The following is a 24898-nucleotide window of genomic DNA, read 5'->3' as shown; positions in this document are numbered from 1 at the left end:
GTGACGCGCAAACTACAGGGAGCTGCCGTGGCGGTTACAAAACAGTTATATGATGATTTTTTTTAGGTTCACGTCGCAGCATATCAGAAGGAGAACGTGTGCTGACATGGACAAGCAGTTAAACCACGAAAAGTGGTTAAAAGACGTGAGAGGACAGTTTTAAGCACGATGAGAACGTGGCTGTAACGGCCTCTTTGGCCGCGCCAGTACACACTGACGCGCCAATAGCCGCGACAGTGTAGACTGACGCGCCCAAAGAGCATCCAATTGGTCAGTTATTTCGCCCTCATTTTCGCTGTTGTGCACTAATATCCCTATAAATACCTCCCTAGACACGAAATAAAGTACAGAGAGCAGATTGGAGCATAGAGACTTGGGGCTTTTGATAATTTTAAGGAAGAGAGAGAGAGAGTTTTCACCTTTCATAAATAACGTTTGGTGATTCCTAGAGATCTAAGCTAAGACTTGATCTTTGAAAGAGTGAACATCTTACATCGATAAAATATTCACTTTAAATTCTTACTTCGATAAACGAAGGAAGAATCTCTAAACCCTTTCACAATCTATGATTTGGTGGTCCACGAGTCAAAGCACTTCCGACACAGGCAAAGTCCCACAAAACAGGAGTCGATAAACGATTTCTGTGTTATTTTTCAAGAGAGTTGTAATTCGCTTATTTTTCATTGTAATTCTCTGTAAACGATTTAAGTTTTAATGGAATCGACAATGAAAACGACTTTCGACGAAAACATCGATATCGAGGGCATAGCCATGCTATGAAAGCACGCTTACAAATCATATTTTTACTGAAATCGTCTTCATGCACAGTCTCTCCTATTGAATGACAACTAGGTGATCAAGCAACAAATTTCCACACAACCATGCATGTCAAACATAGTACATATAGGTTCATTGAGGAGAGTTGTATTCTATAATACTCGAACTAATATATAACATCAAGCTCCTGATATGCAAGGGAAACGTCATTTGTTTGGTTCTGGTGTCATAAATAATTTCCTCTATGTTGCTGGTGGAGAGTGAGAAGGTATGCAGAAAACTTTGAAATCAATCGAGATTTATGATCTTAAAACCAATAGTTGGTCTATAGTTAACGAAGGAATAGTCAAAGTAGGTAAATGTAGGAGGAGATCCACACCAATTGAATAGAGAAGTGTTAGTTTGTAAACTTCACAAGGAATGCAGGTAGAAAGGGAAGTGGGTTCGTGCTCTTTAACAGAGTGACACGCTAATCAATTACTCTTACATCACAAACAGTATGCTACAAACTCTCAAATCTGCCATCTTACTATGATACCTATTAACTGTGCTGATTGTGTGAGAGAACTCATACTGACATCACACCATCCAACTAAATATTAAACCACCACATTTACTTGCATGATTTAGCCACTACGACTATTACAACAATATGTGATGCACACAACAACCTTGACTTTCTGTACACAATTTTGACAAGTCAAACGTAGACTTTATGTTACTGTGAGATAACATAGATGTAAACTGAACTCCTATGTATCTAAGGGTGTGTTTGGTTGCTTGCAAGTGCAATTGCATTGCAACTCCCAGTTGCATGCAACTGAGGTAGTTGCAACTACTTTTGCTTGCAACTGGAGTTGCAGCTGTTTGGTACATCTTTAAAATCTTGCAACTTGCACTTGCAACCATAGTTACAGCTGTTTGGTTCTATTTGCAACTTGCAAATGCAGTCTGTTTTCACTTGCAATAATATTTTTCTCAAGCTGTAATTACAGACCATCAACTAATGTCAAGGAGATATATGGAAATACAAGGGAACATAAATTGAGATAAGTAAACAAATATTTTATTCTTAACTTTTAACAGGAGATATATGGAAATACAAGGGAACATAAATTGATCCAAAATAAAAACAGCACCTCCATACATTGTTATATTGAAACTCAAGGGAACACAAATTGATCTCAAATGAACAGCACCTCCATATGTCAACAAAACCAAAAACCAATAGTAATTACAGACCATCAAGATATATGGAAATACACCAATGAAGGAAGCAATGCTCTCAGTAAAATAATCCCATACACAGATCTAACCAGCTGCTTGAAAATCCCCAAAGCAAGAGAGCTTCTATGCTCGTGCTGCTCAGAAAACTACAAATATAGCCTTTTCTACCTGAAAAAAAAACAATTGTCAAGATAAATAAAAAAATAATATAATTGATGCAACACAATTAATTACCTCAAGTGCTCTTCGAGGAAGGCTTAAACATGCCACCATCTCCGTTCCAGTTGTAAATAAGTAAAAAAGCATACAATATTTTTGAACTTCATAAGAAAGTCATAACTAATAGAAGGTAGTAATTAAGTTATTACAGTCATCCAAAATAAAAAAGCATAGTCTAAATATCTAAATTATTACAATCATCCAAAGTTTTTTGAAGTTCTCAATACTTACCCCATTTTCAAGCATGAAGGATTAGAGCGTACTTACTCCATTCTCTCTAAAAAGTTATTGATCCAGATTACCTTTTGCTCATGAGATCTCATAAGAAAACCTGCAGCGATGGAAGAATGCTCCATTAAAAAGTCACATGCCTTGTCTAGGTCTTGTTGCTTAAAGCTTTGAAGCTTTCCCAACTCTTCAATTATCTTTCTTGCTCTTTCATTTTCAGCTTGGTGTTTCATCAACATAACCTCTGAAACTCCACAAACCCCCGTGGCCATTTTCGACATCATCTCAAGTTGTAAATCTTTTATTTTTTTTCCACTCTTGATTTTGTTCTTAACTTTAGATCCTTGAGATATTGATCCACTAGGACCACGAGTTGAAGATTGTATTGAAGTACCCCTAGAAGAGGTGGAATCAATACGGCCAATCATATCCATATCTTCCATCATGTCATTAGTTTCAGTGCCATCCTCCATTACTTCCTCAATGTCTTCTAATCCAATAGGCTGGTGAGTATCAACGGTGTACTTCCCCGTTGCGTGATCGTTGCCGCATATCAAACTCATTTCTTCATAGAACTGGATAGGTTTATTAATGAACGGTTCGTCCTTTGGATTTGCCTATACAATATAACAATAAAACAATATAACAGTCATAGTTTGAAGACAGAACCTCGATATATGTAGAAACAGATAAGTCAAGTGAATACATTACCTCGATATATGTAGAATATTCCTCTTCACCCATTTGGATGACTTTGTTTTCTTCATCCCATCCAACTCCACTCAACTCCTTTAGCCTTTGAATTCTAACCCACCTTGTTTTTAGGGTCCTCCAATGATTGTAAGCGTTATTATCTGAAATGTTGATTCCAAATTCTTCATTGATATGCTTTGCTGCAGCAATATAAACGGGAGCTTTGAATCCCTTGTCAACTTTGTATCCACCACGTACTTGTTCTATTAAAAATAACATTAATGACTTTGACCATTGAGGTTTCCAACGAACGTTTGGAATCCCTTTGGGAGCAACTTGTTTCACCCTCTTCCGCCGACTTGATTCTCCACTTTGTTCAGATGTTTCTACGGTATCATCCATTTCCTACTTGTGAAAAAATACAGATTATATAACATTCAACAAATAACATAGTAAAAGACATAAAAAAATATTTTTTTTAAAGATTACATATCATTACACCCTTCTATTAGCCTACATTTCTTCGGCTATTAGCTCACGCTTTTGCAACCACTCTCTTGTCTCATCTCTTTGCTCTCTCACTGACCGTCCCACTTGAGAAAGGTTTTGATTAACCCATTCTTCTTCAGAAAGAATCAACTCATCTCCACCATTTGTGATAACAAAATTATGTAGAATACAACAACAAAGTACAAGATCGACTTGGGTGCGGAAAGGGAAAAAAGGTCTTGATGCTAGAATTTTAAAACGTCCTTTTAAGGAACCAAAAGCTCTCTCTATAGAAGTACGCAATGATGAATGTCTTAGATTGAATAGTTCCTTGTAGTCTGTGGGTGAACGTTCACTATACTCACGAAGATGGTATCGAACTCCGCGATATGGTGCGATAAATCCCGCCTTTGTTGAGTAACCAGCGTCTACAAGATAATATTTTCCTAAAATTGAATATTAAATTTAGTCAAGTCTGTTATTAAATTAGAAACCAAGTTTGCACATTTTTATTTCACCTTGAGGTATCTTCAAGCCATTTGGTCTTTCAATAGCATCTTTTAATACTAGTGCATCATGAGCAGAGCCTTCCCAACCGGCAAGTACATAAGTAAACTTCAAATCAAAATCAATGGCACCAAGAACGTTCTGAGTAGGATATGGTTTCCTACCGCGAAAGGCTCCTACCATATTTGAGGGTACCCGAGCTTGCACATGTGTTCCATCTAATGCACCTACACAATCCTAGGAACACTTGTATTTTTTAGTATCACAATTCATGCTTGAGTAATAAATTAAATTGTAAAAAACTAAGTGTACCTTAAAATAGGGCCAAAATCTAGAGCTTGTTGATATTCTCATATGTGTTGTGCTACTTGGTCCCTTGATGTATTCACCACGCAATTCTCCAATGGCATGTAAAGTTTCCTTGAAGTATCTACTAACGGTTTCACCCGATCTTATAAAATTGTGACCGATCACTCGATTACGAACATTGTGTCCTATAGTATGTAAAAACATGGCAACTTGTTCCTCCACAGTTACATGAATGGTGTCTTTAAGTAACCCCCTAGTTCGCAATGTGTCACACAAATTTATAAAATGTTGCTTTGTCAATTTGAGCATGTTTACGCAGTTTACATCTGAATCATCAAGTATTCTATGCAAATAAGTTTCCCTATGAGAGTCCCTAATTACTCTAGGAACCATTTCGTCTAATATTTGCTCTTCAGCTCCCATCCATAACATAACAGAGAATGCACATGATACTACAATATATGCGGCTATTTCATCATCTTCAGGATCAAGTGCCAAATTTAAATTCCTTTCCATCTATAAGAAGAAAATAAATAAATAAATACCAAAAATGGCATGGATTAAAATTTACATTGACAAGGAACAACATTATGCTGCTGAAACTACTTTGACATCAAAAAATGGCAGATTCATATCAAAAACTGGCAGATTCATATCAAAGTTAAAGCTCCTTTAACTTTGCTTTGGCTCAGGATAAAATAATACATGATCCAAGCTAACTAACTACTTTGGCATTAAAAAGCCTCCTATAATAACATGAATAACAGATCATGCGGCCACGGCTTCAAAAAAACCAAAAAAAAAAAAAAAACATAATAACATGAATAACAGATCATGCGGCCACGGCTTCAAAAAAACCAAAAAAAAAAAAAAAACGCAGAAAAATTTGGCATTAAAAAGCTCAACTCTAACATTGATGAAGAAACTAATAACTACTTCATATGAAGAAACTAACAACTTCATATGAAGAAAATTTGGCATTAAAAAAACAAATCAGAGAATTTTGTCCATTTGAAAAATAGCTGTGGTGATGTCAACGGATCACAAAATCTATGATATAAAGCCAACATGGTGGAGCTCATTCACACATGTCACCAAAACCTGTTTCATCTCCGGCTCTGATATTGAACTTATTCACATGTTTAACAATATGCATCATTTTTCTTCATATCCAAGCTTAAATTCATCATGAAAAATACAGTGATAAAGGAGGTAGACTAACCTTGTAAACTGGACCAAATCCACCTTCACCAAGTAAATTTGAATGAGAGAATTTTCCAGTGGCACCAACAATTGAATCGAAACTAAGCAGATGACAGTGTTGGCTCTTTATATTTTTCTCCTCGTCTCTAGCTTCAAATGCACCACTGGAAAAACCTTGATCAGTAACCGTGATCCTCTGGCCCTTTCGCAATTTAATGAATGATGTCAAGGAAATCATGAGACATCAATGAACACAAAAGAATTCGAGCACAGTTGTCCCAATAATTCTAATGATTTTACCTGTAACTCTCTTCTTGAAAACAAGGTAGATGCATCCAAGTGAAATGAACACTGCTAAAACAATTATCACTATGATCACAACCAAAATCTTCTTCTTTTTCTTAGCTGCATATCAAAATTAAGGGAAAAATAGTTCTTCAGATATGCGATGAGGTAACAAGAAAATCAATTGCATGATCGTTCTCAGCCTCCCCCAAAACAGTAAAGCTAACTAACTACATATGAATCTGCCATTAAAAAGCTCAAATCCCCAATTTTTACATCTTCAAACCAAACTTGGCAACAAATCAGAGAAATCCCCAATTTCTTGCATATTCATACCCAACTCACCCATAAATCAGAGAAATAGGATGAAAGCAAGAAAAAATTGAAATCAAGAAAAAACAAAAAAGAAGTATAGAAATTGCAGAGCTAATCTTGATGAAGAAACAATACCTGAAAATTTGAGAAGATGCTCAGACCCTTGATTTTGAGGATTGATGCTTAGACCCAAGTTTTCCCCTCAAATTTATAGAGATCTACTTCAAATCCAGCCAAACCATAATGATTCCCTAGCTATAGAGAACGAATCTTGTAGAGGCCAGGTCTTCTCCAACAGAAATCTTCGATCTCCGGTCTAAAACGCGAGCACAGGAAACCCTAGGTTGGGGATCTGGGAGAATAGTTGAGATTCTCTGTGAAATAGTTGCTATAGAGAACGATTTTGACATGATTCTCTGTGAAATAGTTGAGATTCGATTGAGAAGTGGATGCTCGTGAGAGAGAGAATGAAAAGGGGAACTGAGAGAGTCGGGAGGTTTGAGGTTGGGGATGGGTAAGTTTGCAACTGCGGTTGCAACTTAAAAGGCTTTTGTTTTGCAAGTGTGAACTGCAGCCGATTTTGCTGCAACTAAAATGCTGTAAGTGAGGCCCATTTTGCAACTCTAGTTGCAACTGCAATGGGTTAGTTGCAGTGAACCAAACAGTTGCAATTTGTCTAAAATGGCCCAGTTGCATGCAACTCTAGTTGCAAAGCCCTTAGTTGCAGCCTACCAAACACACCCTAAATCAATGACAATCCGCCTGCATATAATATAATACACTATGTACTATACTTACTATATAGTGACCTATGTATGCTACTTGTTATACCTATATACAGTGTTTTAAAAAACGGCCTGGGCGGCCGCCTAGGCGGCCGACTAGGCGGAGGCGGTGCCTCTAACATGGAATTCAGCCTTGAGCGACACCTTTGGGCGCTGCGAGCGCCTAGGCGGCCGCCCAAAGCTAAGCGGGCCGCTTAAGCGGCCCGCCCCACTTAAAAAAAAAGAAAAACGCCCATACCCAATACCCAAACCCAAAAACCCAAACCCAATAACCAAAATCCCAAACCCAAAACCCTAATTCCCATTTCTCACTCACCCGATGCCGCAAGAAATTTCCAAAAATCGTCGTCAACCTCGTCGAAGCTCGAACTCGTCTTCAACCTCGGTCCTCGTCTTCGATCTTCAAGCTCGAATCGAACTCGTCTTCGTCTTCAACCTCGGTCCTCGTCTTCGATCTTCAAGCTCGAACTCGTCTTCGTCTTCAACCTCGTCGCAGACAGGAGTTCGGAGCTTCGTCTTCAACCTCCGAGCTTCAACCTCGTCTTCGAACTCGTCGGAGCTTTGTCTTCAACCTCCGAGCTTCGTCTTCAACCTCCGAGCTCGTCTTCAACCTCCGATCTGTTCCTCGTCGAAGCCTCTGGATTCTCGAAGCGGTTGTGAGTCTGCTTCATCCCTGTAACAAGGTAAAGGATTATATGTTATTTGCTTATTTTATTTATCATTTTACTATTTCAGAGATGATCTTTTATTTAAAGTTTTTTGGTTTAAAGTTTAACATTAATATGGTTTTGGTGTTTTTAGATCATTTGTTTTACGGTCCTCACGGAGGGTACTGGGATGATGTTCCGTCCATTGTTTAATTTGTTTGTATTGATTATGTTATATATGATGAAGTGCTGATGACTAATTTGTACGCGTGTATACATATTTGCTGCATTTCTATACTCAGTATGTTGTTAAAAGTTTTCCTTCTTAATTTGTAGGTGTAGTAGCCGATTCCAGCTCATTTGAAATATTCGGTTTTAAGTGTAATTTGTTGAATTATGTTTAAAATATTTGGTTTAAGTGTATATTTAATAATTAATACTTTAGTTTATCCCTTTATCATGATTTGATCTTATGTATATGAATGATTTGTTTGTTCATTTATTTCAGAATGTCGGGTGTTCCAACGAAGGAGTCTACGGGTTCCACCAATATCCCCGTACCTCCCGTGAAAGATAGAAGGAACTCAGGAGACATTGGTTGGGAGTTTGGATTTTGTCCGGACCCAAAAAATTTGAATATGGTGCAATGCAAACTATGTGGGCACAAGGTGAATGCGGGAATCCATCGATTTAAGAAGCATCTTGCAGGGTTGAGGGGGGACACCAAACCATGTTTGAAGATTAGTGAAAAAGATAAGCAGAGGGTGAAAGAAGTCATTGATGCTAATTCGAAGAAGAAGCAAGTTAAGGAGAGGCACACTATAGACTTAGAAGAAGAACTTCATACGACGAGGCCGTGTGATGAAGAAAGAGATGAAGATGAAATCATCTCTCCTTCCACATGCGATGAATCTTCAAAGAGGTCTAGAGAGCCTACTGTTGGGCCGATGGATGCTTACACCGCTAATGATCCAGAGCTAGCGAAAAGGTTGAAAGGGAAAATGAAGCAGACAGGAGTGAAGGATTCTTTCCTGAAGGAGAAGAGAGATTGGGTGCATGATCAGTTGGCTACTTGGGCATATGAAAATGCCATCCCCTTTCATGCCATCTCCACGGATTCTTTTACGAAGGCATGCATGGCTATTGGAGACTATGGACCGAGCTACAGGCCTCCCAGCATGTACATGTTGAGGGAGCCCTTATTGCGAAGAGCTGTTGAGAGAACAAAAGTCTCCTTAAAGACGCATGAGGAGGAGTGGGGCAAGACTGGATGTTCCATTATGACTGATGCTTGGTCGGACAGAAAGATGCGGTCGGTAATGAATCTTTGCATCCACTGCAGATTGGGGACAACTTTTCATAAGTCAATTGAAACCAAAGAGGAAGCACATACAGGACAATATATATTTGAGTGGGTTAATACGGCCATTGAGCAGATTGGAGCTGATAAAGTCATTCAGGTTGTCACGGATAATGCAGCTGCAAATATGGCCGCGAAGGAGCTTTTATATAGGAGGAGGCCGAGGATTTTTTGGACTAGTTGTGCAGCACACACTGTAAAGGAGCAATTGAGAAGGCGAGGACCCTCACCATCTTTATCTATAGTCATCACAAGACATTGTCTATGATGCGTCGCATTTGTGACAAAAGGGACATTGTGAGACCTGGAGTTACTCGTTTCGCCACTACATTTTTGACTCTGCGGAGTCTTCTTGAGAAGAAAGAGAAGTTGAGATTTATGTTTTCCGATGAAGCATGGGTGAGATGCAAGCTTGCAAAGACTGCTAAAGGCGCTAAGGTGGAGGCGATTGCTATGAGTGATAGTTGGTGGACAGCGGTGGCCAAGATCTTGAAGGTGTATGCTCCTATTTTTCGATTATTGAGGGTAGTCGATAGTGACTACAAACCCTCAATGGGATTTGTGGTGGGGATGCTTGAAGATATGAAGAAGGAGATCATTCAAGTTAAGAATAAGGAGAAGGATTTCAAGCCCGTGATTGATATTATAGATGGGAAGTCCAAGGATCGGCTCTTTTCTCCCTTGCATATGGCTTCTTACTACCTCAACCCTTACTATTTCTATAGGGATGATGTAGTGAAGAATTACAAAAGGGCGAAAGATGGATTTCTAGATGTGGTGGAGTTGTTCTATCCTGATGTAGAGCAACAAGTTGAAATTCATACTCAAGAGTTGGAGAGATACAGAGAAGGAAAGGGTTCATTTGCTAGGATTGGAGCGGTGAAGGCTAGAGAGAAATCAGACTTGAACCCAGGTAAAATAATTTTAGAAATTGAATCATATATGACTTATAAGTTATCTATTGTGCCATTGTGGTAGTGAATCAACTAATAATATATTATTTTTTGTAGCTAATTGGTGGTATTTGCATGGTGGTGATTGTCCCTTCATGCAAAATATGGCTATGAAACTTCTCAACTTGACAAGCAGCTCTTCTGGTTGTGAAAGGAATTGGAGCACATTTGAGGGGGTAAACTAATTTCTAAACTTATGAAAAATATGAAATTCTTCTTAGTTGTGTTTTCTAATTTGTGTCCTTTACTTTTGAAGATTCATACGAAGAAGAGGAATAGATTGGAATCGAAGAGGTTAGAGGAACTGGTCTATGTGAAGTTTAACTCAAAGCTCAACCAGAAGAAGAGGAGAGGAGAAAACAAGAACCTACTACTATCTACTGATCGTAGTAAGGCACGAGCATGGATCCTAGAAGGAGCAGGCTCCGATGATGAGGAAGAAGTTCATCCTGGCTCAGGTCTTACTTGGAGGATGGTAGAGGGTATATCGGGAGCGGCTGAGGCTGCGGAGAATAGGAGGAGTTCTAGGCTAGCAGGACCTTCAAGTGCTTCTACTTCAGTGATAGATGATGAAGAAGAGCCTCTTGTCTCGGATGATGATGTTTCAGACGAAGAGGAGGATTGTGTGGAGATGGATTCTGGAGAGGATAGCGATGATGGAGTAGAGGAGGAACTTCATGATGATGATGTTTGATGATGACACTAGATTAGATGCATATTGCTAATTCATTATATTACATCTAGACTATTCTTGTTTGACTATCTTTTTGCTGATATTTTGGGACATAAACTTCTAGTTATTGGATATTATATGCCTTGTCCTTGACTTTCTGTACACAATTTTGACAAGTCATACGTAGACTTTATGTTACTGTGAGATAACATAGTGCTAGCTATGTAAACTGAACTCCTATGTATCTAAATCAATGACAACCCGACTGCATATAATATAATACACTATGTACTATACGTACTATATAGTGACCTATGTATGCTACTTGTTATATCTATATATATCCTTTAACATGTAACGTTATTACAAACTTTGTGTAGTGCCTACATGCGTATATTATATTAACTATAATATATATTGCTACCATTGATGTACTCCACCTGTGACAACATTTACGATAATTATTTACGCTATTTTTGTACACAATTGCCGCTAAGCTATTAATTGTGTTTTATATGACCTCTTACTTGTGCCTGATATTTACGAATAACATGGAAACCTCAAGTAAAGGTCAACACTCAACCAGGTATCTGTCGATTTCTTGATCATACAACATAAAGAAACATGTTACTTCATACAATGTGCTCAAATCCTACTAATTAGTCAGTTCTTACATATTAGATAAAAAAAAACATGTTACTTCATACAATGTGCTCAAATCCTACTAATTAGTCAGTTCTTACATATTAGATAAAAAAAAAATATAATGGTACGGTCTAACTAGGGGATTGTTTTCCAGTTACTACTTAGTAGTAGATGAACCTTGTTTTGTGATTCATAATCTTTGGAACAATGGCCCCTTACACGTCAGTTTATTCTAAAATGTTCTATGGATAAATGCTATCTACAAAACCACTTAGGATTTCTTCAGAACATATATTAGACTGAGGACTAAAAATGGAAGATGCAACCTGGTCACTTTGTACTTGAACAAAAACTTTCTTAAGGATTTCCTGGTGGAGTCGGAATATGACGCAAGTCTCCATTACAGGCTACAAAATTTCTCTAGCTGAAAATAGGAGAGGATCAAATTTAGCAAACAAGTATTTATCTAAGCCTTGGACCTCATTTGAATTTGACATCTATACAATATACTCGAGATATTTCTATAAACTATAATGAAAGAGGGAAATAATAAGAAGATACTTGCCAATTTTGAAAAATAAAAGAGTTTTCTATAAACTATAATGAAAGAGGGAAATAATAAGAAGATACTTGCCAATTTTGAAAAATAAAAGAGTTGAAAAGATAAGAAATGCTTATCTTCCTGTTCAGTCGTCTGATTAGGAGTAGGTCCCCATTCCTTGCCTCCCGCCGGCCTCCGTGGGGTACGCGTGACCTTCTTTTTCTTCTTTCTGTTCAGCAGTTGCTCCAACATGTCTTTTATGGACTCGATGGCGACCTGATGCTCTTCAAACTTTTGAGTGATTGTCTGATCACTCGAGGTTTCAGCCATGTGCACCCTTGCTGACTCGCCGTAACTCGAGTGTGATGTCTAGGATGTGGCCGCCGCTGAGCAGGCTTCCTCTTCACCACCGAAAGGGGGCGTCTCGAGTGTGATGTCTAGGATGTGGCCGCCGCTGAGCAGGCTTCCTCTTCACCACCGAAAGGGGGCGTTAGGAGGGCATAATCGAACAAGATGTTTACCCCCATACGACTGCGGGTGTGTAGGAATATACCATCATGTTCGCGCTGAACCAGCGGGTGACTGGGCCCCAGGAAGGAATCCAAATCTAGAGACTCTGGAAGTGCATTTTTACCCTTCCTCGTCATGTTAACAGTAGCAGACGAGAGCTCTAAATCATCAAGGGCGTGCCATCTTTGGTGGCCACGCCTTTGACGAGAAGATCTCGGTTGGGAAGGTTGCTGAGCAAGCGTTTCGAACACCGAAGGTTTCGTCGTTCCTATACACTGGCAATTGATAAGTAATGTTTGGATAAGCCTTTTGCAGTGACACTGAGGATTCGCCTCGTGTATGGTGTGTTTGCGAGTTAGGTAATCCTGGAGATCTTCCGTAGGTAGCTGGCGACAACCCCCAGCATCAGAAGGGACAACTACGTGATCGCATGAGAGAGGTTTGGATGAACCCTCTTGCGTACACTGGATGGAAGGGTTAAGTGTTGGAGTTAGGCGGGTTTGCCTTGACAAGAGAGTCTTCGCGCTTGGGCGAGTTCCTATTTGTAGGCGAACTTCGACCCTTTGTTCATACAGGCAAGTTGGTGAGGTATTGCCTACTATTTTGCCTTTATCGTTAAGGCTCATTCGCTCGCAATGCTTACCCGTCAAGTGGATTCGGTGAGGCCCGCCTGACTTTGATGGTTCACCTGCTCGGGTAGGCTCGCCTTCTCTGGGCAGCCTGTTTATATCAGGGATATGACCTAAGAAACGGAGCCCGCTTGAGGGGGCAGGCTCGACCGTTTTGACTAGTTTGCCCGATCGGCCGAGTTTGTCAGAAATACCGGACTCGCCAAAATAGGAGATATTACTATCAGAGCGAAGTCCGCCTGAACGTGAAGGTTCACCTGATTTGGCGAGCCTACCAGCATTGGGAGGGTTGTTTCTCTGCATTGCACTTTTTAGACCCGAATAATAATTCAGGCCGTCGTATGAGGCGAAGGTTCGGGCCTCCTGTTGGGCGAGGACCTATCGTCGCCGCTGACGGGCTCTTCTAGAGAGAGGTGCGTCCGTGCGGATCATGACGGTGTAGTCTGTGCCAAGATGAACCACCATCTCTTCCTGAGAGGGGGTTTGCGAGGGTCGTTTGGCGACCCATCTGGCAGCCCTTTACCCTGTGTTCTTGACCTCTGGCTTAGCCTTGATCAATTTGGAGGGAATAGGCTCCCCCGACGTAACTCGGATAGGTTCCTCAGGCGTGGAGGCTTTGACTGTTTGAGGTCGGCCTCTACGCACGACTCTGTGGCATTTGCGGGACGCATTACCACCAGAGGAGGATGAAGATAAGTACTTTTCATACTTGGCTTGGTGGAACTCGATTTCTAGGGACTCCACGGTCGTCCCGACAACAACCTTGTCGAACTGCGCTATCACCATTTCGGTTGAGGAAATAGCTTCTCCCATTGTGGTCGTCATCTTCTGTATGGTGTAAATTTTGATTTTCCAAAATAAGGGTTTCATTTGTATTGATAAGAATAGCTTATTATAAACTAATGAATCGAAATTATAAAAAAAGCGGAAGGTAGGCCCTCATTGTTTAACGTGGGGACTTTGGTAGCGATAGGATGCCTTGCTCGGTTCTCGCACCGAGTCTGCTTCCCTTGGATGATTCGATCTAGGTTACTAGTGAGCTTCAGTGCATAGTAGAAGCTCGTGCTGGTCAAGTTCGTGTTTCCGAGTTCGGTGGCGGTCAGGGCCCGAAGTTAGGAGAAGATGATACAGTGCAAAGATCATGTAAAGAGCATGTCATCAACTCAGACGAGAGTTGAGAGCTAATGGTCCGGCTAACTGATTGAATTAATTAATTAACTGCGAACCTCTTTCCTGTATCTAGGAGAGGCTCTTAAATAGAGGAAAGACGATGTGGTCGCTCCCTTGAATCATGGGATGTGATTATGTACTGTTGGGAGATACCATGCTTCTCACTTATACCATGAGCGGCTGATTGATGGGCTCGGAGTACTGTGCTCCACCCTTTCATGTCGTGGGAGATGAGAAGGCCCATCCCTATACGTGATATAGCGACCGCCAGGTACTCTGGTGAGTTCGGTGATTTGTCTATCGCGGGCGAATTCAGCTCTTGACTCGTGCAGGCGAGTTTGGCGAATTTCAATCACTTGGATGATCTTGACTCGTGCGGGCGAGTCATGCATACAGGCGAGTTTGACGATTGCATGGATTTGACTGGTCATCTTGTACTGGGAGCGGCTACTTGATGGGTTTGGAGTACTGTGCTCCTTCCCTTCACGTCATGGGAAATGGGAAGGCTCATTCCTATACGTGATGTAGCAGCCGCCAGGTACTCTGGCGAGTCTGTGGTTAGGATGTTGATTGCCTGGCTGATCGTCTGGGCATGCAGGCAAGTTTAGCTCTCGAGTAAACTTAACTCGCGTGGGCGGGTCCAGTTTGCTAGCGAGTTTCTGATCGCCTGGCGGATTGCCCAAATGTAGGCGAATTTAGTGATCGTGTGGTCTTGGCTCGTGCTGGTGAGTCAAGTACACGGGTGGGCCTAATTTTCAAGTCGTACGGGTGACTCGAATACGCAGACGAATTTCAGACTTATTTACAAAGGTAATTTTTACCACCTACAGCCTAATTTCTCGACTCACTCATACGAGTCGAGCTCTCCTTAAAGCTACGCTCGCTTGCATGAGTCAAGCTTGCCTGCAGGGAGTTCACTAGCACGAACCAAGCTCTCCTATAGACTCAAACTCACCTAACGCTTGCGGGGTCCGCCAGCTGACCCCGCCTGTTCGCTAAGCTCGCCTGAGCATTCAAACACTGTTAAACTCGCCTGTAAGCTTGCCAGCCTCACCTAAGCAGTGCGAGTTGCTTGCCTGTAGGTGTGGGCCTACCCATGTCCCACATCCTGAGTGATGAAGCATGACTCTCATCACCTATAGTCATCACATCTCACAGCTATAAGAGAGGGTATGGTGCTCCTCACCCTTAAGTGGTCACATCCCACCAGTTAAAGGGATTGACCATACCTTTCCTTGCCTATTTATAGGCTACCTTAGACAACATGAAAGGGGGAAGGCTTTTTGGGGAGGTTTTGGAAGCTTGGCATTTCTAAGACTCTTCAATCAGAGGCCTTTTTGCTGCTGGTCTTATGGGCTTGAGTGGATGGGCATCTTGAGAGCTTGGTTGGACATTCTTAAGCAAAAGCTTAGATTGTTGAAGTAGACTCAATCTGAACTCTCAAATTTGAAACTCTTGGCTCTTTGCAAACTTTTGCATATTAGCCTTCTCTAAGTATTCGGCCTTGATACTCATCAAGATCGGGCAATCGAACTCAATCACGCAAGGGCTTCTACTACGTACTGAAGCTTAACCACAGTTTCGATCGGATCGTCCAAGGGAAGCAAGCTCGACGCAAGCATTCGAGTGAGGCGTCCTATAGCTACCGAAGACCCTACGTTAAACAAGAAGAACATTCTCTTCACTTTTGTTGTAATTTGATTTCTTGATTTGTAATAAGTCATTCTTATCAATACAAATCTCTGTCTTTCGGGAATCAATTTTACTCTCCTACAGAAGATGGCAACCACAGTGGGAGAAACTATTTCTTTAACCGAAATGGTGGTGGCGTAATTCAACGAAATTACGAACGAGACGACAGTCGAGTCCCTTGTGATCGAGTTCGACCAAGCTAAATACGAGGAGTACTTATCTTTATCCTTTTCTGGTGACAATGCATCTCGTGGATGCCACCGAGTCGTGCGTATGGCCCAGCCCCAAGTGACCGAGGCAACCACGCCTGAGTGCTTTACCCGAGCTATGGCAGGAGGTTCTATCTCTCCCAAACCAACCAAGGCCGAGCCAAAGATCAAGAAGACCAGCTAGGGGACTACTCGTTGGGTTGCCAAGCAATCCACATAACCCACTACGCAAGAGGAGACAACTATTCGTATCGGCGCGTACCACGTTTTCGTCGTCAACATGAACACTCCTCTCTCCAAGAGAGCCTAACGGCGGCAATGACAGGCTCTCGACCATCAAGAAGCAGAAGCTCTCATCTCTTATGATGGCCTGAATTACTATTTAGACCTTGTTAGACCCTAGGGGGGAGGGTGATTAGGGTCTTATGCTAATCTAATCCAATTTTATACTAATTAAATTAATTAACAAGTTATCCTAACAAGTATAAAATACAACAAGATATGTGAGATAGGATAAGTGATATACACAAGGGTAAACAAAATAAACAACAAGTATAAAATACAACAAGATATGTGAGATAGGATAAGTGATATACACAAGGGTAAACAAAATAAACAAGATAGTGGATGATATAAATAATGAGCAATGGACAATGGTGATAAGAAATATAAACATAAGAGAAGTGCACCAAAGCAAACTCAAACACACGATATGATCACGAAGTTCGGACCTTCCGTCCTACGTCTCCGTTCCCCACTCCCGGGGAGAAATCCACTATCATAACCGGGTTTTCTACGCTCACCCGAATAACTTTTACACCTCACAATATCGGTTTTTAACGCTCACCGATCAACGTTCATAAATACTCACAATGTCTGTTTTCAACGTTCACCGATCAACGTCTACTCTCCACACTTCATAATAACAACAAATGATTTGTTCTCTAATACAGGGCGAGAACTCAATTAAAGCTCACACTCAATTGTTACAACTCTCACCAACCCAAATATACTATATATAAAAATATAATAAGCTCAAGTGGGTGTGTGTAAACAATGAGTAAAATCAAATCAAATCAAACTAAACTCAAATATAAATACTAGCTTAATAGAATGATAATCAAACAATACAAAATGTAAAGCTAGATAGAGTTTAGAAAACTTCTCCAATAAATGACAAGAGAGAGAGATGGATTGAAGCTCAAATATCAATGAATTGATGTTCACTTCCTCTTGTGGAATTCTTCACAAACCAAACCCTTAAACAAACTTAAACCCTTGTTAAACTCTTGTTTATAAACTACTTGGCTTATCATGAAAGATGAGATCAATGGGGTATTTATACCCACTCAAAACTTTAGTAAAAATCCAATCAAAATGACTAAAAAGCCCAAGAGAAAACAGCTCAGAAACAGGCACGTCTAAACGCAACGGCAGATCGCGGCGGTCCGACCACGAGCAACGAAAAGGCAACACTGAGCTCTGGAAACAGACGTTCGACCATGGCGGTCGACCGTCAAATTCTCGGAGTTCATAAACGGTCGACCGCGAGCCAAAAAAGATCATACTGAGTCTCTGGACTTAGAGGCGGTCGACCGTGGCGGTCGACCGTAAACTGACACAGAAAAATGACAGGTTTGAAAGTTGTTTTCTGATTTTAAAACCCTGTTTAAAAATATTAAACAAATTTCAAAAAATATAAAACTTTGGAAAATGATTGTAGACATGATAATACACATACTACAAAATCTGGTTTTTAGAAAGGACCTCCCAAATAAGAAATATCATTATTTTGCAAAATAGTTCAAAACATGAAAATGTAAACACATGAGTTTTGACATTTTAGCTTAACCATGTTTTAAAACATTACAAAATAATTTTATAGACTTGAAGAAAGATGTAAACTATTGTTATGAAGTCTATAAACAATGAATATAGTATTTTATCAAAATACACATATAATACACTAAAACATGATTTCATTGAACTAAATAAAATTGATATTGATGAAATCATATATATGCATGTAAGTATGAAACAAAAATATGTTTTCTAATTATATTCAATTGTTTCATATTAAAACTTAAAAACTATCAAGCCAAAACATATATGTATATATATAACTATATATATATATATATATGAAACCAAAGCGTGTATGTGTGTATATGATTGAGCTTAAAGTACTAACACACATAATATAAAACCTAAAACTAAATTTACCCAAGCTATCTTGATCTTCAATAAGCTTGACTTGGTACACTTTGCGGATGAAGCTTGAACTTGTATGTTTAACTTGAATGTACATTGCTTCACTCCACAATACCGCCAACATCCATTGGATATGATCGTGAATGCGCATTTATCCATCCTCTAACTATTGTTTGCCTAGAATAAATATAAAACACAAACACTAGACAAATAATATTAGATGTAAATTGTTTGTAAATCATCATCAAAACAAGAAGGCCAACAGACCTGAGAAGAGCCAAGCGAGAACGTAAAGTTCTCAGTTCTGGTGAACTGAGCCTATCGGGCGAGCCCACCTACTCAGTCAGGCATCGCTCTGTCGACAAAGTTTCCAAAACTGACGAACTTGGCATTTCAGGTGAGCCTGATATTTCAGGCGAGCCTCGCTCTATGAGCAAAGTTCCCCATTCGGGCGAACCTAGTAACTCAGGCGAGCCCTCCAAATTAGGCGAGCGTCACTTTTCAAGCCATGTTCCCAATTCAGGCAAGCCCCCTTACTCAGGAGGGCTCCACTTTGTTGAAAAAGTGCTTGGATCTAATGAACCACCCAGATCAGGCGAGTTCACCAAATCAGGTGAGCTGAAGAAAATAGGCGAATCCCATCAGGCCCGCCTAACACCCAAAACTCGCCCACAAGCATGCCTTGGCAAAAAAGGCAAAGCAAAGATCAGTCAAACAGGCGGACCTCACCTGAATGAACAAGTAGCTGGAGCTCGCCAGAAGGCTGAAGCTCGCCAAGACATGAGACCTCACCTATCAATGCATGCTCGCCTGAATTCAATACTTGGAGAATTTTCTAAGTGTTCTCACAAGTCTTCTTTTGAACATTCTTCGCATGATTGCGTGCTCAGTTCTTCTGACACCGGGGGTTATCACCATCAACCTACGGGGGATCTCAGAGAGCATCTAACTCACAAGCACACAATTCATGAGGCAAATCCTCAGTGCCACTATGAGAGGCTCATTAAGGTGGTGCTTGCTGATTGCCAGTGTACCGAGGCACCAAAACCATTGGTGTTCGAAAGGCTTTCTCAGCAACCTCTAGAGTCAAGACCTTCTCGCCGGAGACGAAATCTCTAGAGGAGACATGCTACTGATGATTTGGATCTCCTAGCTTCCACTATTAACATGGCGGGAAAAGGAAAAGCTAAGTATTTGGATTCGTCAGATCCAGACTTTTCCCCGGGATTCAAATACCTCCCCACTGAAAGCGAGGGTGTCTACCTACACACCCGTACTCAAACGGGGGTGGCCATACCATTTGATTATGCCCACTTGTCACCTATCTACTATAACGAGGATGAGGCATGCTTAACGATGGCAACGTCTCAGACCTCGAGTCCAGCTTATGGCAAGCACGTAAAGGTGCACATGGCGGACGGCTCTGATGACATTGTCAGAAGAGTCAAGGAGCAATAAGCGACTATCAACTCCTTGAAGGGAATGATGGAACAACTTCTAATAACAAGAAGAAGAGGAATTCGCGGAACCGACGAAGATCTTCGAGGAACTGAGAGCCGAAGCCTACTCCTCCTAACACAACTGAGGAGGAAGATAATCGCGGATCGCATTCGGATTATTCATCCAAGTCTTCAGAATTTGGGATATAGTGCCCTACACGGCAAAGTTCAAACCGATGAGCTTAGTCCAGTTTGATAAGAGGCTCGATGAGTTCCAAAGTCAACTCAACACCCTGAAGCTTCAGAAGAGCATAAACAAGCTGGGGGTGATCAGACCGTATTCGGTCGAATGGGATATAGTGCCCTACATGGCAAAGTTCAAACCGATGAGCTTAGTCCAGTTTGATGCAAGGGATTTCCCTCATAACATATCTACTACTTCCTGCCCCAAACAATATTTCTCACGGGAAATGATTCTATCCTCACTCGACTGTTCATTGGTACTTTGAGGGGGTAGCCTTTGAATGGTTCTGCAAACTGGAACCAGGCTCTATCAAAACATCGGTCGATGTGGAAATGCTTTTCTTAGCCTGGTTCTTCGATGACGACATGGAAGTGTCGATGGCCACTCTGCTTGCTGAGAAGCAGAAGAAAACGGAGTCGGTCAACGACTTCGTAAAGAGATTCAGGAATCGGTCGCTTCATTGTCGGGGCTAGGTATCTGAAAGCACTTTGATCGAGATGTGTCGCAATAATCTCTTGATCGACATTTTATCCAAGGTCGGTGCGGTGGAAACCCGAACCTGGAAGGAACTTGTTCTCCAAGGCAAGAAGGTGGAAAACATCATTAAAAGGCTGGAAGCCGAAGAGCCTCAATCTAAAAGAGGAGCTTCGGAACCAAGTGCCCCCAGAAACCCTTCTCGGTTGAGGGGGAAAGAGATTATGGCTGTCGATTCTACTCCGGCCCCTAAGCTAGCTCAGAGACAGAAGCCTAAGTCTTTTGAACAGCAACCTCCGAGACAATACGACTTCAAGGAAGACCAAGTTATGGCTACCTTCGATACTCTCCTCAAGAGCAACAGGATCAAGCTGCCAGAAATCACGAAGCCTGAAGACGTGAACAAAATAGATGATCCAAACTACTGTACGTACCATAGATTTTTAGGTCATTATATCTCCAAGTGCTATATCATTAAGGATAAGCTGCAAGCTCTTTATGACATGGGAGTCTTAAAGAAGGAAAATGTGCATAAGAAAGTGACTACAAACACGATCACTCTTAAATTCAGGACAGATCTTCCTGAAGTCTATACACCAGTAGGGGTTGTGCCCATCCCTAAGGTAGAGCTGAAAATTATCAATGTCGATCCTCACAATCAACGAGAAAAAGGTTTGGTGCCACAGACCTTGCCATCAGGACGAGCAGTGGACTTTCAGCAAGTCCAAAGGCAAGCCTAAGCTTTGTAACATCGTTTCGGAAATTCGAGACGATGACAAAGTGGAGATAGCGACCTTCACCGATTCCGACAATGAGGTAGATGCATTGATTACCTAAGCGGGGAAGGACTTTGCCAAGAACTACCCCCGATAGCAAAAAATCTAACAAAACCACCGTCGAGACTATCACCAACAGTCTAACCGAATCCCGGCAAGCTGAGCTCAAGTGGTCAACCCTTTCAGTTCGACCTACTCACATAGCTGAAAAACATTCCAGCCAGGATCACATTGTATGAGCTCCTGCGGCTATCCAAGTCTACACGGGAAGCTCTACCGGAGGCATTAGCCGACTTAGAGGATTTTGACACACATTTCTTGCCTACTTCAGAAGAGGACACAGAGAAAGGGTGTCCGCAATGCTGCCAGATATCCAAACAGCAGATCCCTTGCATTACCTTCAATCCTGAGGATATGCTCATCAAGAGTACATCCCACGACTGACCCCTGTACTTCACGGGATACGTTAGCTCCTCTCGAGTGGATAGAATCCAAGTAGATCCAAGGTCTGCACTGAGCATTGTCCCCTTGAAGCTCATCAAATACTTGGGGGTGCCTCAAAAGTGGTTGTCTGCAATGACTACCATCATCTTTGGCTTCAACGCCATCGAAACTCAGCCGCTGGGGAAGATCCGCCTCAAGTGCCGGTAGGGCAACATGAAGACGGAAGTGACCTGCTACATCATTAATGCAGAGCCTTCCTACAACATGCTATTGGGTCGGCCATGGATCCATAGAGTTTGGAGAACATATCAATATGAAGTCACTTGTTCGAGCCGCAAAAGGGATCATATGTTGCATATGAACTCTATCACTTTGTTTTTAATGTTCATCAATCAATGTAATATGAGCTCTATCTCTTCTAGCAACTTATCACTTTCCTAATTTTTTAATATGTGGTTATGACTGTGGAATATACATTTACCTTTATATATGAATTATCCTCCATAGAAGTGATATATTACATGTTATGCATGTCGATGATTTATCGGAGGTATTACGTGTGAGGCTGTAGTCGAGTTGATAATATAAGGTTGGAAATTGAAAAAGCTCACTGACTCACTAGATGTGAATAACCCAAAATTCATTCCCGACACAAATAAATGATGAAAGATTGGAGAATGAGGCATTGTGGACGGAAAAAATAATAATAACTTGTTTATGTTTTATGTGAAATATTCTTGTGGGTATTTTTGTGGTATATGGTACATTTGGTTGACCAATCTGCGTATTTGGAATTTTAACAGTATAGTTTTTGGGTTATATTTAACATGCACATATTATAGTTAACAAATATCTGTAATATCAAACAAGAATGATTTATAGTTAGCATGTACCTATTAAAGTTAGTAGGTACATGTGGTACATAACATGAACTGGTTATAATTAACATGTACATGGTAGAGTTAACATGTTATTGTGATAGTTAATAGCTGCTTGTTATTTTAATAGGTACTTTTGATAGGTAAGATGCATATGTTAGAGCTAATAGTTACATGTGGTGCTTAACATCTACACGGTATATGACATATAATTTGCAAATAAATTGAACATTAGCAGCTACTGCTTAAAAGTACATACAATAGTGATAAAAATTAATATGCCAAAAGTAACATCAAATAACCTTAACGTCAACACTGAATAATTAACATAAAAAATATGAGAATCAAAATAAATCTTCTAAAATTATGATTGCATTTCATATCAATCAGCGTTAGGTTCATTGTACGTCATTCGGTTGTGACCTTTAAAATGGCACCAAGAGCATTTCAAAGTACATTTATAAATTGTTCTATTATTGATTAGTCTTGTTCTATTTCTACCCTTCCTTTTAGTAGTAAGTGGTGAAACTATGTTGATCTCATCTCTTGGTATACTACGCTTCTCATAATCTGGTATGAGATAAATGATTAGCTCATAACTCTTTTTGAACACTTCTACAGACATAAACCAATCATAACATTGATAAACATCTCTTTTCATATACATGATGATAGCACAAGCATGTTTATAAGGAATTCGAGTTACGTCCCAAGCCTGGTAGGTGCATGTCTTCTTGTCCAAATCAATATGTGTTGTTTTATGGGATTGCACTTTGAATATTTTATCTGTAGATTATTTAACGTCTAATGGACAACTTGTATCCATATTTTCTTTAAACACTAACTCCGCCTTAGGACAAAGATATGCATTCTATGTTTAGCAATTGTGCGTCACTTATTTATGTGAATCATAATTTGCTTACGGATATGCTCAATAATCTATAAAAAGTTAAGATATCGAGCTTCCCCTATCTAATTGTTAAAAGACTCAGCAATGTTAGATGTAACATGACCATACTTAAAAAAAATTTAATAAATAATAGTTATATATACTATAAACATAACAAATGCAACATGACCTTAACTGGTATGACATAAACATGACTTATACAAGACAAGTGTAACATGTGTTTTATAAACTTAACAGACACATAAGAACGTTAACATTTACACCATAACCTTGACAATGTTCAGCATGAACTTAACGTATATATAAAAAAGTTAACTTGTACTGCATATATTGAACAAGTATGTCATAATTTCAACAAGAATGGTATAACTTTGACTAATTCCTAGAAAGAATGCATTTGCCACTGCTCGGGAGAGTAGTTAATAGTAATGCTATATGTCATTGGATCTATGTCATAAATTTCTTTCATATAATCATTCTATTTTGCTATAATTTACTTATAAAAAGCTAATTGGAGTAGGTGCCCTAAAACATGAGTGTCTTTCAATTTCATTCCCAAGTCCTTTAGGTTTAGTCTAAAGTTTTCAACCAGATGTAGAATGCATTTATAGTGGAGAGCTTCTGGAAATATTCTTTCGGTGAATGAAGGGCATTTTCGAGAGATTTGGCAAAATACGTATACGTATGGGCTACGTGTGAGCTGGAAGGACTGGGCCACATAAATTTTGAATTTTTAGGGCTAATACACATGGTCCATAATAGGAGGGGCTGGGGCCACATGAGTTTTTTTATTTTTTAGGGTCTTAACACAAATTTTCCAAGAATTAATACACATTTAATTTCTTTGTTTTCTCTAAAGGGAAATATTGAAATAATGAAAAAGTTTTTCTTTAAGCTTTCAATCTCTCCCCCCCCCCACCCCCCACATTCCGGGTCCTCCATTTTAGTAGGATTATGAAAGGGCTAAACGACACTTAAATGCCCTATTGTTTCACCATATTTGCACTTAAATATCCTAAATTGTAAAAAGTAGCACTTTGATGCTCTAACTTATAAAAAAAAGCGACACTTAAATACCCTATTGATTCACCATCTTTACACTTAAATATTCTAAGTTGTAAAAAGTAGTACTTTAATACTCTAAGTTAAAAGAAAACAACACTTTGATACCATAAAGTTGTAAGAAAGTAAAACTTTAATACATTCTGTTTGTTGTTAGGATATATTCCTAAGAATATTTTCATGACAACTACCAAAAAGTACTAATGTACTAATTTTTAATAATTTAGAGTATAAAAGTGTTACCTCCTACCACAACTTAGGATAGGTATTTAAGTGCCGTGTTTAGCCTTACGAAAGTGATGCCCATTTTTAGCCCTCCCGTCCTTTTCGCTTTACTAATTATAGATAGAAAGGGAAACACCCGCTTTTTGAAGGAATTGCGCTGTTGACTACT

The 24898-nt window shown here is 40.1% G+C and overlaps 4 protein-coding genes across 4 annotated transcripts; 2 read left to right on the top strand and 2 right to left on the bottom strand.

Moving 5' to 3' along the window:
• Nucleotides 2143–3546, bottom strand: LOC109841912. The gene is made up of 3 exons (XM_020410835.1): nucleotides 3163–3546; nucleotides 2526–3068; nucleotides 2143–2172 (listed from the first exon to the last, which is right to left on the bottom strand). Exons 1-3 carry the CDS (start codon nucleotides 3544–3546, stop codon nucleotides 2143–2145), a joined length of 957 nt encoding a protein of 318 aa, XP_020266424.1.
• On the bottom strand, nucleotides 3658–4323 carry LOC109841911 (protein ALP1-like). Its single transcript, XM_020410834.1, has 2 exons — nucleotides 4152–4323; nucleotides 3658–4079 (listed from the first exon to the last, which is right to left on the bottom strand). Exons 1-2 carry the CDS (start codon nucleotides 4321–4323, stop codon nucleotides 3658–3660), a joined length of 594 nt encoding a protein of 197 aa, XP_020266423.1.
• Nucleotides 8194–9312, top strand: LOC109841910. The gene has a single exon (XM_020410833.1). It carries the CDS (start codon nucleotides 8194–8196, stop codon nucleotides 9310–9312), a length of 1119 nt encoding a protein of 372 aa, XP_020266422.1.
• Nucleotides 9312–10730, top strand: LOC109841909. Its single transcript, XM_020410832.1, has 3 exons — nucleotides 9312–9957; nucleotides 10055–10173; nucleotides 10254–10730. Exons 1-3 carry the CDS (start codon nucleotides 9312–9314, stop codon nucleotides 10689–10691), a joined length of 1203 nt encoding a protein of 400 aa, XP_020266421.1. The 3' UTR covers nucleotides 10692–10730.

Source organism: Asparagus officinalis, chromosome 5 (assembly GCF_001876935.1).
Source record: "Asparagus officinalis chromosome 5, Aspof.V1, whole genome shotgun sequence".
Taxonomy (NCBI): Eukaryota; Viridiplantae; Streptophyta; class Magnoliopsida; order Asparagales; family Asparagaceae; genus Asparagus; species Asparagus officinalis.
The sequence above is the reverse complement of the archived record's forward strand: the minus strand, read 5'-3'. Positions and strand labels throughout refer to the sequence as shown.